Here is a 17,247-nt window from a genome sequence, read left to right as displayed (position 1 = left end):
CTGGTATTCTTTCCATCTGATGCGAATATGGATAGGTGACCACTGGAGGTTTTTAAGAAGTGGAGAGATGTGCACAGAACTATTTTTAGAAAAATGATCGGCACAACAGAGTGAAGTATGGACCGGGAAGGGTTGAGACGGGAAGCAGGGAGGTCAGCAAGGAGGTTGATAGAGTAGTCAAGACCAGATATGACCAGCGCTTGGACCATTCCTTCATTCATTCAGTCTTATTTATTGAGCACTTTCTGTGTGCAGAGGACTGTACTAACTGCTTGGGAAAGTACAATGCAACAATTAACAGTGACATTCCCTGCCCACAATGAGCTCTCAGTCTAGAGTGGGGAAGACAGACATCAATACAAATAAATAAAATTACAGATATGTACGTAAGTGTTTGGGGGCTGGGAAGGGGGAAGAGCACAGGGATGAATACGATTACAGATATGTGCAAAAGTGCTTTGGGGCTGGTAGTGGGGGAAGAGCAAAGGGAGCAAGTTAGGGTGAGGCAGAAGGGAGTGGGAGATGAGGAAAAGTGGGACTTAACCTAGGAAGGCCTCTTGGAGGAGATGTGCCTTCAGTAAGGCTTTAAAGCAGGGGAGAGTGGTTGCCGGTTGGATCGGAGGAGGGAGGATGTTCCAGGCCAGAAGCAGGATGTGGGCTAAGGGTCGGGGGCGAGGCAGATGGGATGGAGGCATAGTGAGAAGGTGAGCACTAGAGGAGTGAAGTGTGAGAGTTGGGTTGTAGAAGGAGAGAAGTGAGGTGAGATAGGAGGGGGGCAAGGTGATAGAGTGCTTTAACTCCAGAGTAGAGGAGTTTTTGATTGACAAGGAGGTAGATGGGCAACCACTGGAGGTTTTTGAGGAGCCATTTAACATGTCCAGAACACTTCTGTAGAAAAATGATCTGGACAGCAGAGTGAAGTACTGACCCGACTGGGGAAAGACAGGAGGCTGGGAGGGCAGCAAGGAGGCTCTTGCAGTAATCCAGGTGAGATAGGATGAGTGATTATATTAACACGGTAGCAGTATGAATGGGGAGGAAGGGTGGTTCTTAGTGACGTCGTGAAGGTGGGACCGACAGGATTCGGTGACGGATTGAATTGAAAGGAAAAGGGGCAGATTCTGGAGATTTGTGAAGATGGAATTGGCAGGATTTGGTGACTGACTGAACATGTGCCCTCAAGTGCTTAGTACCATTCTCTGCACACTGTAAGTGTTCAATAAATATGATTGAACGAATAAATGAATTAAAGGAAAGTGAAGAGTCACGTATAATGCCAAGTTTATGTGTTTGAGACACAGGGAGGCCGGTTTGTCTAAGGTGATGGGGAAGTCAGAGGGAGGACAGAGTTTGGGTCGGGAGATGAGGAGTTCTGTTTTGGTCATGTGAAGTTTGAAGTGGTGGCAGGAAACCCAGTCGAGATGTTCTGAAAGTAGGAGGGAATTAGAGATTTCAGAGGAGAGAGAGGTCAGAGTTGAAGAGCTAGATTTGGGAGTCCTCCCCAGGGAAACCAAAGGAACAGATGAGCGTAAATGGCGACTGGAAGGGGAACCACAGTGGAGCTTTCAGTTTAGGGTGGAAAAAATGCAGTACCACAAGCTCCTTGAGGACATAAATCGCACCTACTAATTCTATCGTAGTCTTTCAAACTTATAGTAGACTGCTCTGCCCCAAGGCCCTCCGTATTTAATATTGATAAGATAAAATGCAGATCGACACCTATTTGAGTTGGAAGAAATATTTAAGTGAACAAATCCAATTTCCCATTATACCTTTTCCATTTCATAATCAGCAGTGATTTTTACGACAGAAGGATAAGAAAAGTAAGGTTAGGAAGAGGAGGAGAAGGAAGAGAAGAACTGTACGCTCGTGGCGGGCAGGGAACAGGTCTACCAACTCTATTATACTATACTTTCCCAAGTGCTGAACACAGTGCTCTGCACAGAGTAAGCACTCAGTAAATACCATTGATTGAAGAAGAAAAGTAAGAATAAGAAAAACAGGGAAAATGTGGAAGAGAACAAGAAAAAGAAAGAAGAGAAAGGAGGAAGAGGGTGAAATGTCTTAAGCATTTAACAAGAAACCCTGATTACCTGTCCCCAAAGTTTGATACAGACCACGCCCCCCCCGCAAAAAAAAAAATCCATTGCAGAGTGATGCTTCCTCAAACAGAATCGGATTTCTGCATTTCATTAATCCCTGGCTACAATCTGTGTCCTGATTCCTGCAATCAGAACACAGCCAACCCAGATGTAACCTGGGACATTACTTCCGTGACGTAGGAAGCATTTCCGCTTCATTGGCTTCAGGCTGAGTCAGGGGAAGGGAGGTGAAGAGACAGGTGGGTTGGGTGACCTGGTGCGGAAAAGCTTATTTTGGGGCGCCTACCAGAATCTCAGTGCTGCCCTGATACAGGATAAGGAAAGAAGACACAGGGGGTCTCTCACTGGGCCAGAGCTTTCTGACTGGGAGAGCCAAGAAATTGGACTCGTTGCCTGGCGGAAGATTGGTTTCTTCAGCTCCTTGGCTCTGAGCAAGTTTCCCAGGTTATGGCTGGGCTTCTTCTCTGGATCTGCTTCTTTGTGAGGGAGGCAAGAGCGGGTCTACCCTTCATGACTGAGAACAACGCTGCATTGACGGTGAACTGGTAAGGAGCAAACTAGAATTTCCTGGGTTCTGGACTTGGACCTAGGGTTTGAAGCAGTGGCCAGAGTAGATTTATATGTTACATCAATCCACAAAAGTCCTAGGAACAATGAGCAATGGGATTGTCACTCTTTATTGCTTATAAAATATTGTACTTTCCCAAGTGCTTCGTACTGTGCTCTTTGCACAGTAAGGGCTAAATAAATGATTGAGCGAATGACCCTTCTCCAGGCCTGACCTGAAAGTTCAGGTTACATTATCAGTCCTCCCAAGTGCCAGTATTATTATTATTATTCCCCTCTATCTGCCCTGCCCCTGGTCCCACAGAACCCCAGTTTCTGTGAGTGGTGACATTTGATTTATGGGAGAAGTGGCTGAAGAGCTGGAGGTACTGGAAAGTAATCCTGAAGTGATGTTATTCTCTCCCCACATCTCTTTCTCCTCATCCTCCTCTTCCTTCTCCTCTCCTTTGTCCTACTCTTTTCCTCTTTGTCCTCCTCCTCCTTCTTCTGATCCTCTATTCCTCTTCCTTCTCCTTTCTCTTCCACATCCTCCTCCTTCTCTTCCTCCTCGTGATCCTCTTTCTTTTCCTCCTCCTCTCCCCCTTCCCCTCCTGCTCCTTCTCATCCTGCTCCTTTTCCTCTTCCTCCTCCTCCTTCTCCCCCCCCCCGCCTCCTCTCCTTCTATTCCCCATCCTTCTCCACTTTCTCATCCTCCTCCTTCTCTACCTCTTTGTCCTCCTTCTCCTTCTCCACTTCCTCCTTTTCCTTTTCCTCTTCCTCCTCTGCCCTATGGGACTCATGCCTGTCTCCACTTACTATTCTGTCCTGGCCATTGTGCCTTCCTCTCCTCTTGTCAAGATCCTAGAACCATCCAAGAAAGACCTTTGGGCCAGGATGGCATGGTCTCCCACACACCTCCAGCCTCTAGAGAAAGAATCAATTTCACCCACTGTGACTCCTGCTTCCTGTATGGTCCCAGGGGGAGCCTGCATGCAGGTATACCATTTGGGACCATCCTCTTCCTGTCCCCTGCTGCCATCGTGCAGTGCTGATAGATGTAGCGGGGGAGGAAAAGACCCCCTCCCCTAGCAGTCCTTTGGGATAAACGTTGCCTGCCCCTAAATCCTGGGGGCCGAACAGCCGGAAGTTTCAACCGAGGGCTCTCGGCTCTTCCTCGGGGCCTCGGATCTCAGTCTATCGTGTTATATAAACAGCCCCGGTTGACCCTGGAGGCTGTCCTTAAATCCTCTCCCCATTCCTAGCTGCCCACGTCAATCATATGTGGACAGCTGCAACTGGAATTAAAGCTTCTTTGTCTCTCTTAATGCCGCTACATCTGACACCGTTGTCAGCTGGAGGGAGAATCGGGATCCTTTGGGTGGGCTAACTTTCCCTCCCCACATGCCACCAAGCTAAATAACACATACTACCCCGGCCCTCCACAACCCTACTTTCATCCAACCGGCCACTGGGATGGAATCAATCCAAAAACAGTCATGCTCTGTTGCTCTTGGAACCAGCTCTCCAACAAAGTATTAGTGATAGTATTTATTAAAGGTTTACTGTGGGCAGAGCACTGTTCTAAACAATGAGAAAAAATTCACAGAGGATTTAGATCTGATCCCTGGCTCTCGGGGGCTCTCAATCCCAAAAAGGAAGTAAGACGTCAGAATGGACAACACCAAAAGAGCCATGCTCAAGGCAGGACCTTTAGTGGGTATCTTGTTTGGTTGTCTTTCCCAGGTAGCATCCAGGATACTCTTTGGGGAAGACATCAGGTATAAAGGCAGGAAACGTGTCTACTAATTCTGTTATATTGTGCTCTCCCAAAACATTAGTACAGTGCTAATCAGCACATATTAAGTGCTCAGTAAATGCCACTGATTGTTATTGCCTGTGAGCCAATAGACTCCGTTTAGACCGTGAGCCCGTCATTGGGCAGGGATTCATTCATTCAATAGTATTTATTGAGCGCTTACTATGTGCAGAGCACTGGACTAAGCGCTTGGAATGTACAAATCGGCAACAGATAGAGACAGTTCCCTGCCCTTTGACGGGCTTACGGTCTAATCGGGGGAGACGGAAAGACAAGAACAATAGCAATAAATAGAATCAAGGGGATGAACATCTCATTAAAATAATAGCAATAAATAGAATCAAGGTGATGTACATCTCATTAACAAAATAAATAAGGTAATGAAAATATATACAGTTGAGTGAACGAGTACGGTGCTGAGGGAAGGGGAAGGGAGAGGGGGAGGAGCAGAGGGAAAGGGGAGAAAAGAGGGCTTAGTTGAGGGGAGGTGAAGGGGGTGTAGAGGGAGAGCAGAGGGAGCAGAGGGAAAAGGGGAAGCTCAGTCTGGGAAGGCCTCTTGGAGGAGGTGAGCTCTAAGTAGCGCTTTGAAGAGGGGAAGAGAATGAGTTTGGCGGAGGTGAGGAGGGAGGGCGTTCCGGGACGGCGGGAGGACGTGGCCCGGGGGTCGATGGCGGGATAGCCGAGAATGGGGGATGGTGAGGAGGTGGGCGGCAGAGGAGCGGAGCGTGCGGGGTGGGCAGTGGAAAGAGTGAAGGGAGGAGAGGTAGGAAGGGGCAAGGTGATGGAGAGCCTTGAAGCCTAGAGGGATTGTCTCTATCTGTTGCCGAATTGTACATTCCATGCGCTTAGTACAGTGCTCTGCACATAGTAAGCGCTCAGTAAATACTATTGAATGAATGACTGGGGGAATATAGAAATGTGTCCAGAGAGGTGATTTCTCCCACCTGTACTGGTGCTGATATTTTCAGTTCCCACAGTTTGTCCCATGAGATGATACTGGTTTAGACGGGAGCCATCTTCTGCTACCACCACTGATTTAGCAGTGCCGTTGGTCCAGATGTAGATGACTTCTGAATTGGGGTAAGCATCTGTTAAGGAGAACAGAAAGAGAAATGGAAAGGTATTTCACTGCCAACATGACAGGACCCAGGATTTTTAATATTTTTTTAATAAACAGATGATAGGAAGCAACATATCAGGTTCTGAAAAGGAACAAGTTAAAATCCAGTGATATAACCATTGAAGGGAGTATTTTTAAAAAAACGTATTTGTTAAACATTTACTGTGTGCCAGACACTGTGCTAAAGTAGATACAAAATAATCAGGTTGGACACAGCCCATTTCCCACACTGGGGATCACCGTCTTAATCCCCATTTTACACATGGCGTAACAGAGCAGTGAAGTGACTTGCCCAAGGTCACATGACAGACAAGTAGCGACCCTGGTCAAGCTCACTGTGTGCAGGAAATGTGTCTGTTTATTGATATATTATTCTCTCCCAAGTGTACAGTTGAGTACAGTGCTCTGCACCTAGTAAGTCCTCAATAAGTATGACTGACTGACCCTTTCCAGGAGGCCCCACAGGGATTTGTCTGAGGAAGAACTGTTGAGTCCTTAGCATTTGCAGCAATTTTGATTTGGATTTGTTTGGTCCCTAAAGAGTAGAAAAGATTTCCTTCTGAGTTTGATCTTGTGAAACTACTGGGCTTTGATTATCCTTGAGAGAGATCATTTGATCCCATGATTAAAGCTCTTCATACAAAGCCTGAAGACTTCTGTCCCTCTCTCAGCTGCTGCCTTGGTGTGATTCCAGACCATTCAATCAATCGATCAATGCCTGGCCAGTCTCTTAGGTCCCAGGACCTCATTTCTGATTTTTAAATAAGAATTCTGCTTCTACTAGACAGCCTCACGGACAGCCGAGTGAGCCCCAGCCCATTGCAAAGGAATTGATATGTGCTGAAATCCCTTTGTTCGTTCCTTAACCCTTTAAGAAGCGGCATGGTCTAGTGGAAAGATCTCAGAAGTAAGTATCAGACCTGGATTCTACTTACAGATGAGGAAACTGAGGCAAAATTAAATTTAGTGACTTGCTTACGGTCACACAGCCTCCCTGCCCCTACTCTGACACTTGCCTAGGGTGTGACGTTGGCAAAATTACTTAGTTTTCTGTATCCCAATTTCCCCATCTCCACAGTGGGGATTAAATGTTCTCCATTCCCCTTTTACTGTGGCCCATGTGGGACAGAAACTGTTTCTGTTGCCAAAATTATCATTAAGACCCATAGGAAAACATAATATTTATGAGTCAACCCACTTCTAGTTATATCATCAAAGGGAATATCACTTTAATGGAGACTTTAGCTTTCATGGTAGTCATCTGTATACTGAAAAAAGGCTTGTGAGGCAGAGGTGGATATTGGCTAACGTGACCTAGTCCTGAAAGAAAACTGAGCCGAAGCCAGAGACTGTCACGGTTCCATCTAGCTGTTGCACTTCCAGGAATCAAGAGAGTCAAGGCTTGACTGTTTCCTGCCCTCCTCTTTCCAGGAGCAGAAGCCCTCTGGCAAATCACAGTATTAAGTCCTTACTGTGTGCTGAGCACTGTCATAAGTGATGGGAATTGGACATTGCCCCGTCCCTCAGGGGGTTTGCAATCTAAATAGCAATGCTAGCAACATCGTTGCCTGCCGGCCCCACTCCCCGACTCAAGTTTTAAGCCAAAGGGGAAGGCAGATATAGAACAACTAAGATAGTATATGCTCTTCTTCTCTGCCCCATCTCTTTCCTCCACCTCCATCCCCAGTGCTGTTCACAGAAAAATCCGCTCATTCTGAAGCTTGGCCTTGAGCATGGGCCTGGGAGGCAAGGACTCTTCCACTTGCCTGCTCTGTGACCTTGGGCAAGTTGCTTCTCTTCTCCGTGCCTCAGTATCATCGTCTGTAAAATGTGAATCAAATATCTCTTTTCTCTCCCCTTGGACTATGAGCCCTATGTGGGTCAGGGTCTGAATATACGATCTGAATATACTGTAGCTCTCCCAGCGCTGTGCACCTAATAAGTGCTTAATAAACACAACAGTTGCTATTATTTGTGGTTCTCCTGCGAGTGCTGCCTTTCGTCGTACTGCAAGCCGAATCGGGTGGACTGGGGGAGGCGGTGGAGCTGGGAGAGGGGAGAGTGAAGTGAGTTGACTCCCGTCACCATGGCGACTATAACCAGGTCCCAGAGAGACGACCTTCCCCGTGGACCCCAGAATCAGGGAGTCACTGTTTAGCAGCAGGAGGGCCTCTTGTTGAGTTGCTGAATGGTGTTTTCTCTGGATTTCCCAGGCTACACTTCCCAGTCAGTAATTTCCAGCCTCCACAGAATTTAACACCTTAAGCCAACCAGGCTGGAAATGCCTGTGAAGTCACCGTTTGAGTTTTAACAGTATACTTTGGATGAGAGCCCACAAAAGCTCAAGTCAAAAAGTCACCGGGCCAGCACCGTCGGGTCATTAAAAGCATGTTTTTAAACAAAAACCTGACATCTTGCTGAATTTTTACAAATAAGTGATTTCTTTTGGTCAAGGCTACACTCAAAAGGAGGAATATGACAGCATTCAAAACTCCTGATTTCTAACCCCAACTGAAATTGTTATGCCAAGTGAGTAACACAATAGCAAGGTAATAAATTCATTTGGAGCACAGTAAATTGTATCCTTGAAATCTTTAACTTTTTCTATTATAGGATTTGTTTATACAAACAGACCGCTACAAAGAGATAATATACATTGATTCAATCGTATTTATTGAGCGCTTACTCTGTGCGGAGCACTGTACTAAGCGATTGGAATGTACAATTCGGCCAACAGATTAGAGACATTCCCCTAAATGGGCTCAATTCTTGAAGGTCTGGTGGCTCTGTGTAATTCAATAATTGGATTACAAACGAAGCTATGAACAGGATCAGAAATCATATTTTTCCACTCAGAGGTTCTGGTAACACTGGTTTTCTGAAGTTCCATGAGGTTTATTTTAAGGATAACACCGTTTGCTAGTTGAAAGTCATGATGTTTTGAAACAGTGAATAACTTCTAGTAAGTTCAGCCGCATTATCTCGTGATGACAAAGCTGCCCACGGCTTCCATTTTGGACCATTTTGCACTAAGATAAGAAGACTGTAATTTGATTAATTGGGCATGAGTGATTTACTGTTATGTCCAGCTAGCATCAAAGAGGGTAATGAGAAGCTTTAATGGACTGCACAGTCCCCTGAGCCATGGCTATTAGCTAGCTTCATACACTAAAACAATCTGATTTTTCTGGTAGTTTGGATGCCAGATTTCACTGATGACATGAGGGCATAAGCCTGTCCCCGATGCCCCGGTTGGACACCATTTTGGAAAAATGAAACATCTCATTTGCTTTTAGACATGCTTACCGAGTCTGTTAAACCTTACTCTCCCGAGTGCTTAATACAGTGCTCTGCACAGAGTAGGCAGTGTGGCTTAGTGGAAGGAGCCCGGGTTTAGGAGTCAGAGGATGTGGGTTCTAATCCCTGCTCTGCCACTTATCAGCTGTGTGACTCTGGGCAAGTCATGCTTAGTACAGTGCTCTGCACAGAGTAAGCGCTCATTAAATACCACTGACAGACTGACTTGTCTGTGCCTTGTTTACCTCATCTGTAAAATGGGGAAGAAGTCTGGGAGCCACATGAGGGACAGCCTGATTACCTTGTATCTACCTCAGAGCTTAGAACAGTGCTTGGCCCGCAGTAAGCGCTTAACAAATATCATCATTTTTATTATTATATGGTAAATAACACTGACTGTTTGATTCTGAGGTTCATGTCTCCTTAGGCCGAAACTGCCCTCAGGAAAGGCATTTAGCTTGTAATTTTCAAAAGAGAAGTCAACACTTCATTTGGGGCCTTTCAAAAGGATAATAATTGTAATATTTTTTAAGCCTTTACTAAGGAAGCACGCAACTAAGGATTTTAAAATCCTCAGCCCTTGTGGTTGTCTACCGCATAAGATTATAAACTCCCTGTGGGTAGGTAATGTAATTAGTGTTTCTGTTAGTTCTCCAAGTGCTTAGTACAGTTCACTGTGCTCAGGAGGAGCTCATTAAATACCCTTACGAGCACTTTTCTTGGAAAATAGCTAGTGCAGATAAGCAGGTATAGGGGAGAGTCCATGAATATCGGTGAATTCACTACTTAGGATAAAACTGGTTAATCTATAACTGATTAAACCAGATTATTTTGTATCTACCCCATCTCTTAGTAGGGTGTTTAGCAAGTAGTAAGCGCTTAACTAATACTATAATTATAAACTGTTATTATAAATGGAATCAGTGAACGCCAAGAGGGAAATTGTTCTTTAGATACACTGTACTCGACTGCGCTCTCCCAATCTGTCAGTTCAGTGCTCTCCTCGGAGTAAGCATTAGATAAAGCTATTGATCGATTGATTGATTTCAGTATACGAAGTACTGTCCTCCAGAGACTCTGCACACGACTGAGCTGTCCAGGAGCCTCGGCCATATCAAGAAATCTCTGCTTCATCCAATCTGGTCCTTACTTAAATTGAGAGAACCACATGGGGTTCATGGTATTTAATACCCATTTTACAGATCAGAAAACAAAGGCACAAAGAAATTAACTGACTTGCCCAAGGTGACACAGCTGGCACGTGATGGTTTGGGGATCAGAACCCAGGTCTCCTTATTCCCAGCCGGGTGTTAGTTCCACTGGGCAATCCAAGGAATGGATGTATCTGAGCGCTTTGGCATCTTTCTGGACAAGGGAAGCACTGTCCAGAGAGACTATTCCTGATTATTTTTTCTTTTGGTGCCAGATTCCCAGTTCCAGGGGGAACTGGGCAGTAAGAGCTAAAGAATCCTTCCCTACGCCTGCTCTATCATTCTAGGAGGAAAAATGAGTGCAAGAAAGAAGACGCTGGGCACATGGAATGGTGCTAGACCCAAGCTGGGGCTTGGGGACTCATAGAGGATGGGGCAGACATAGAATACCCGGGGGTACAGCCAGAGGACTGTGTTGAAAAGAAGAAAAGTGGGGGTTGGGGGTTATTTACCCAATGAGATAAACACACACATACACATACAAACACATTCCTATTTTCATACAGAGTAATTGATAAACACACACACACAGAGTCAGTCCCCCTCTTTCACTCCACCAAATGCCTCCAGGAGAGGCAGCCCAGGAGCGGAAGATTAAGAATAGGGGTGCATGGCTCCTCCCTCTTTATAAATAATGATAGTGTTTGTTAAGTGTTTAAGATGCCCAAGCACTGTAGTAGATATAATGCTATTGCATCACACACATTCCTCGCCTACCAGTCCCACGCTTACAGTCAAAGGAGCAGAGACAACAGGTATCTTAACTCCAGCAGCATGGCGTAGTGGATAGACCCCGGGCCTGGGAGTCAGAAAGTCATGGATTCTAATCCTGGCTCCCCCACCTGTCTTCTGTGTGTCCATGGGCAAGTCACTTTACTTCTGCTGGGGAAGCAGCGTGGCTCAGTGGAAAGAGCCTGGGCTTCGGAGTCAGAGGTCATGGGTTCGACTCCCCGGCTCCGCCGCTTGCTAGCTGTGTGACTGTGGGCAAGTCACTTAACTTCTCTGTGCCTCAGATACCTCATCTGTAAAATGGGGATTAAAACTGTGAGCCCCACGTGGGACAATCTGATCACCCTGTATCCCCCCAGCGCTTAGAACAGTGCTTTGCACATAGTAAGCTCTTAACAAATACCACCATTATTATTATTATTATTCTTCTCTGTGCCTCAGTTACCTCATCTGTCAAATGGGGATTGAGGCTGTGAGCCCCACATGGGACAGGGACTGTGTCCAACCTGATCTGCTTGTACCTACCTCACTGCTTAGGACAGTGCCTGGCACAGAGTAAGTGCTTAAAAAAATACCATCGTCGTTATTATTACAGAAGAACGTGAGGTATGGATAACTGAAGCGATAGTCCAAAGTCAGGCAGCAGGCAAGTGGCAGAGCCGGGATGACTCCCAGCCCTGCGCCCCGTCCACCAGGCCCCACTGATTCTCGTGCTGCTCTCTCCCCTCCTTTCCTTCCGAGGCTGGCGTGGTTCCAGTCCAGGTCTGCTGACTGCACGACTGACCCAGAGACCCATGTCTACTTTTATCAAGACTCTGGGGGTCCCAGGGAGCTGGTCTGCACTGAACATTTAACCCATACCCAAGAGAACTGGAAGCCTAGGGACGTCCCTACGAATGGCTGGTGCTGGTCCTGCGTGAATGCCGTACTGAGCGCCGGGGAAACGTGGATTGGCACTGATTGACATAGTTCCTGGACCCCGGGGGTTCAACCTAGAGCCGAAGAGTTCACAACAGAGAAGGAGTAGTGGGTCAGTCGCGCAACCGTGACACGTGAAAAGATACCAATATTAGAACAGCAGCTCATCACGGATAGAGTACCGGCCCGGACCTTCTCACCCACCCGGTATTGCACGTCAGGCACAGAATCAGTTGCTCTTGCTGGAATTGGAAACCTCTAAAGGTTTAGCCACAGTCCTGACTGTGGAAGAAACTTACAACTTCCGAATTTCAGAGGACAAGCGTGTGCATCCATGGGAAAGTCTTCCAGTTGCATGGGACATTCAGCAGAGATGGTCAACCTGAAAAGGGAAACACAAGGAACAACTGTAATTGACTCATGACACAAGATAGCTTTTCCCTGGCGCATATTCCAGTGATTCCTCTAGATAAAGTTATGAACATTTTTACCGGTCATTCGCTCCCATCTTCCAGGGAAATCTCCTTGAGATACAGTTTTACACAGGATTTGGGGCAGAGGTAAATGTTTATAGAGCTGGCTTTTTCCTATTTTTGCTTTGATTACAAAAACAAAAACCTCAACAAAAAACAAGCCAAACAGATGCAAGCTCCACTCCCCATAATAAAACTCCCTCAAACACTACAAATGGATTCTTAGAGGTGGGGGATGACCCCGAGAAGCTGCTAAGACTGCAGAACCTGCCATTTTTTTCTAGCAATTTCAGTCCCACTGAATTAAAGATTGGACAGGGAGCTTAAAAGTTAAGGTGAAAAGATAGTCTACTTAAGAATGGAATCCTTGCAGTGAATAAACTAGACTAAGAGTTAACCATTATTTCAAAGAGCCTTCCCCAACTTAACCCTCGTTTCCTCTTCTCCCATTCTACTTTTCCTCCTGTGCATTTGGATTTCTACCCTTTATTCACCCCACCTTCAGCCCCCCATATCCATAACATATGTACATATCATAACTTACTGATTTATGTTAAAATCTGTCTCCCCAACTAGACTGTAAGTTCCTTGTGGGCCCTGAATATATCTACCAATTCTGTTATACTGTCCTTTTCCAAACGCTAAATAATGATAATAATGTTGGTATTTGTTAAGCGCTTTCTATGTGCAGAGCATTGTTCTAAGCTCTGGGGTAGACACAGGGGAATCAGGTTGTCCCACGTGGGGCTCACAGTCTTAATCCCCATTTTACAGATGAAGTAACTGAGGCACAGAGAAGTAAGTGACTTGCCCACAGTCACACAGCTGACAAGTGGCAGAGCCGGGATTCGAACTCATGACCTCTGACTCCAAAGCCCGTGCTCTTTCCACTGAGCCACGCTGCTTCTATGGTGTTCTGCACATAGTAAGCACTCAAGAAATTCAGTTGATCGATCGGTCAACAAATTGGCCCTAAGTACACTGATTTTGTTTAGCCCGTTCTGACAGCAGAAATCCTCCGAGCCTCGGTCTCCCTGCTGGCTACCCTTTAGTGACTATCGAGAGGACTCCTCAGTGAATGAAATCTAGTTTGGAGAGTTTGAAATTCTCCCTGCTGATGAAACATTTCCTAGAATTACAAGTGTGGTTTTTAAGTGCTTACAATGTGCCAAGGACTAGGGAAGATGAGACTCAGTCCATGTCCCGTAGGGAGCTCACAGTCTAAGGTAAAGGAGGGAGAGCATATATTTAATCGACATTTACAGATGAGGAAACTAAGGCATAGAATCACACCCTAGGAAAGTGATAAAGCCCAAATTAGAATTCAGGTCTCCAACTCCCAGTCCTGTGTTCTTTTCATTCGACTTCACGCCTGAATGGTGTTTCTTGGGCAGACACGATGCTTGCGGATCTGCAGGTTTTCTTTCTCCCTGTCTGATTCGGGCCGCTCTCTCCCAAGCCCCTGTGCTCCTTGTTGCCCGGGGAGGATCCAGGCAACCTGGTGTCCCGCCACACTGGGCTGGACCCAGCTGCTCTCAGCTCTGCTCTAGTCCTCCTCTGTCCAGACCTACTTGGAGATGCCTGCCGAAATAATAATTAATTAATAATTACGGCATTTGTTAAGTGCTCACTATGTGGGTCAAGCACTCTTCTATGCCCTGGGGTAGATTCAAGTTAATGAGGTTAGACAAAGTACTACACTGTCACAGTACACTGAGCACTCTCTCACCCTGTCACTCGAAATCCTCCTACGAGTACACTAGAACAGTATTCTTTACGCACCACAGGAATCCCTCCTCTCTCACTAAAGGTTTACTGGTCCACAATCTCCTTCCCTTCCCACAGACCATTTTTGGCAGCTCTCACGCATCAGTAGCTTGAAGCCAAATCAGCATTCAACCAATCAATAATAAATGTGCTATTCATTAAGCACTTACTATAATAATAATGGTAGTATTTGTCGAGTGCTTACTTTGTGCCATGCACTGTTCTAAGTGCTGGGGTAGGTACAAGGTTATCAGGTTGTCCCACCTGGGGCTCGCAGTCTTAATCCCCGTTTTACAGATGAGGGAACTGAGGCACAGAGAAGTTAAGTGACTTGCCCAAGGTCACACACAGACAAGTGGCGGAGCCGGGATTCGAACCCATGACCTCTGACTCCCAAGCCCGGGATCTTTCCACTAAGCCACGTGGCTACTATGTGCCAAGCACTCTACTAAATCCTGGGAGAGAGAAAAAATACTCAGGACCCACATGTGGTTCACAGATCAACAGTATTTATTGAGCACTCATGTGAAGAACGTTGAACTAAGCACTGGGGAAAGTACAATAGAGTTATTAGACATGGCTCTTGCTCTCACCCCTCTCAGGATTGCACTTGAAGAGTTTATAGTCCTCTACCAGTTTCGGCTAAGGGAGGGACAGTCAAGCAGAGGCCTGTCCATTCCATTCCTAGCTTGGCCACTGGTTGCGAAAGGAAGGGAATCTGCTACAAGTCAAAACTCACCTATGCCGGGCAGCAGCGGCAAGGGAAAGAGTCGAGGGCACAGACTCAGATTTATTGCTTGGAAGAAGGCAGTGGTAAGCCATTTCCATATTTTTACCAAGAAAACTCCGTGGATCCACTACCAGAACGATTGCAGGTGGAGAGTGGGGCGTTCCGGGAGAGATGTGTCCACGGTGTCGCTATGGGTAGGAAATGACGGCACAAGCCAGGGCCTGGACCTTGCCCCCAAGGAGTCTACGATCTAGCAGAGATTACAATCTATTGCTAAAATCATTTTCAGATAGAAGGAAAAGGGGGTATTTAAATAAGTACATACAACCTCGTCCACCTCTAGTTCATCTTTGTGTGCTTCAACTCTGCCCCCTCCTCTGTCGGGCAAAATTATTTCTGAATCCTTACTGACACCCATTGCCCTCAGCAGTAGTTCCTGATGTTTACCTCCCTCCTCAAACACCCTGTCCCCCTGCCTTCCTCATCCCTTGCCCCTAGCGACCTAGCTATGTATTTTACTGAGAAAATCTAGTCTATCAGTTGTGTTCTCCCCCAAATCTCCCTTACCCCTCCACAATCTCTCCCTGCTCCTGTCCCTTCTTCCTCCTCTCAAAATCTACCCCCTCCATCTGCTTATCCTATCCCATCCCTTCACACCTTATCAAAGCACTGGCCCCCTCTTCTTCCTTCCCTGACTCCCATCTTCACCTGTTCACTCTCCAGTGGCTTCTTCCCGATTCATTCAAACATGCTCATGTTTCCTCCATCTTAAAAAAAAACCCCTCCCTTGACCCCACGGCTCTCTCCAGTTATCGCCCCATCTCCCTTCTACCGTTCCTCTCCAAACTCCTTGAGCGAGTTGTCTACATCTGCTGTGTCCAGTTCCTTTCCTCCACTTCTCCCAATCTGGCTTCCACCCTCTTGACTCCACAGAAACTGTTCTCTCAAAAGTCACAAATGACCTCTTACTTGCTAAATCCAGTGGCCTCTACTCCATCCTAATCCTCTTTGACCTCTCAGCTGCTTTCAACACCGTCGACTTCCCCCTTTTGGAAATATTATCCAACCTCGGCTTCACTGACACTGTCCTCTCCTGGTTCTCCTCCCATCTTTCTGGCTGCTCATTCTCAGTCGTGTCTTTCACGGGCTCCTCCTATGCCTCCCACACCCTAATATTGGGAGTTCCTCAAAATTCAGTTCTGGACCCTCTTCTATTCTCCATTTCCACCCACTCCCTTGGAGAACTCCCATGCCTTCAACTACCACGTCTTTGTGGATAATTTCCCAATCTACGTCTCCAGTCTGGATCCCTCTTCTTCTCTGTAGTCTATCGTCTCCTCTTGTCTTCAGGACATCTCTACTTGCTTGTCCCACCCACACCTTATGTTTAACATATCTGAAACAGAACTCCTTATCTTCTCAGAGAAGCAGCATGGCCTAGTGGATAGAGCATGAGGCTGGGAGTCAGAAGGACTTGGATTCCAATTCCGGCTCTGTCACTTGTCTGCTATGTGACCTTAGGGAAGTCACTTAACCTCTCTGTGTCTCAGTTACCTCATCTGTAAAATGGGGATTAAGATTGTGAGCCCCACGTGCTCTAGACCGTAAGTACCGTCCTCTAGATTTGTAAACTCATTGTCGGCAGGGAATGTGCCTGTTTATTGTTGCATTGTGCTTTCCCAAATTCTCAGTACAGTTTTCTGAACATGGTAAATGTTCAATAAATACGAGTGAATAAATATGGGGCAAGGACCGTGTCCAACCCAAAGTGCTGGGGTAGATGCAAGATAATCTTGGGAATTATGAAAAGCAGTGGTCTAGTGGTTAGAGCATTGGCCTGGGAGTCAGAAGACCTGAGGTCTAATCCCAGCTCCATCACTTGTCTGCTGTGTGACCTTGTGCAAGTCATTTAACATTTAACTTCTCTGTGCCTCAGTTACCTCATCTGTAAAACGAGGATTGAGACTGTGAACCTCATATGGAACAGGGGCTGTGTCTAATGTGATTACTTTGTATCTACCTCAGAGATTTAAACAGTAATTGACGTGTACTAAATGCTTAATAAATCCACAATTGTTATTATAATCAGGTTGGACATAGTCTATGTCTAGAGCACATGGGGCTCACAGTCTTAATCCCCATTTTACAAATGAGGTAACTGAGACCCAGAGAAGTTCAGTGAGTCCCCCAAGTTCACAGAGCAGACAGAGGACAGAGTCATGACTAAAACCCAAGACCTCTGACTCTGTCTCCTGCATTTTCTATTAGGCAACATTGTTTTTCACGTGCTGTAGACTTTCCACCGTCTGAACTTGCTCTGCAACCCAAGCATATGAAGCATGCTTTGGGAATGGTCTAGAATGGATCAAAGGAGGGAAAGAGGGATGAAGGACTGGAATTTGGTGGAGAGGGCAGTGTTGAAGGTGTGGATTTGTTTAGCAAGAGAGGGGAGGTTAGTCAGAAAGGGAGTCCAAGTGAGGTATGATGACTCAGAATAATTGGAAGGGATCAAGTGATCAGAGGTTCTGTGGGAGACCA

General features: G+C 46.2%; 1 protein-coding gene across 2 annotated transcripts in view; it reads right to left on the bottom strand.

Annotated features, from left to right (window-relative positions):
• GABRA5 (gamma-aminobutyric acid type A receptor subunit alpha5) overlaps positions 1–17,247 on the bottom strand; it is an 81,955-nt gene that overhangs the window by 18,365 nt on the left and 46,343 nt on the right. For both annotated transcript variants that reach the window (XM_029046742.2, XM_029046743.2), the window contains exons 6-7: positions 12,039–12,121; positions 5,409–5,552 (exon numbers count right to left, since the gene is read on the bottom strand). In XM_029046742.2, the coding sequence (XP_028902575.1) occupies positions 5,409–5,552; positions 12,039–12,121 (227 nt within the window). The remainder of the gene's footprint in view (positions 1–5,408; positions 5,553–12,038; positions 12,122–17,247) is intronic.

This window comes from Ornithorhynchus anatinus, chromosome 18 (assembly GCF_004115215.2).
Source record: "Ornithorhynchus anatinus isolate Pmale09 chromosome 18, mOrnAna1.pri.v4, whole genome shotgun sequence".
Lineage (NCBI taxonomy): Eukaryota > Metazoa > Chordata > Mammalia > Monotremata > Ornithorhynchidae > Ornithorhynchus > Ornithorhynchus anatinus.
The sequence above is the reverse complement of the archived record's forward strand: the minus strand, read 5'-3'. Positions and strand labels throughout refer to the sequence as shown.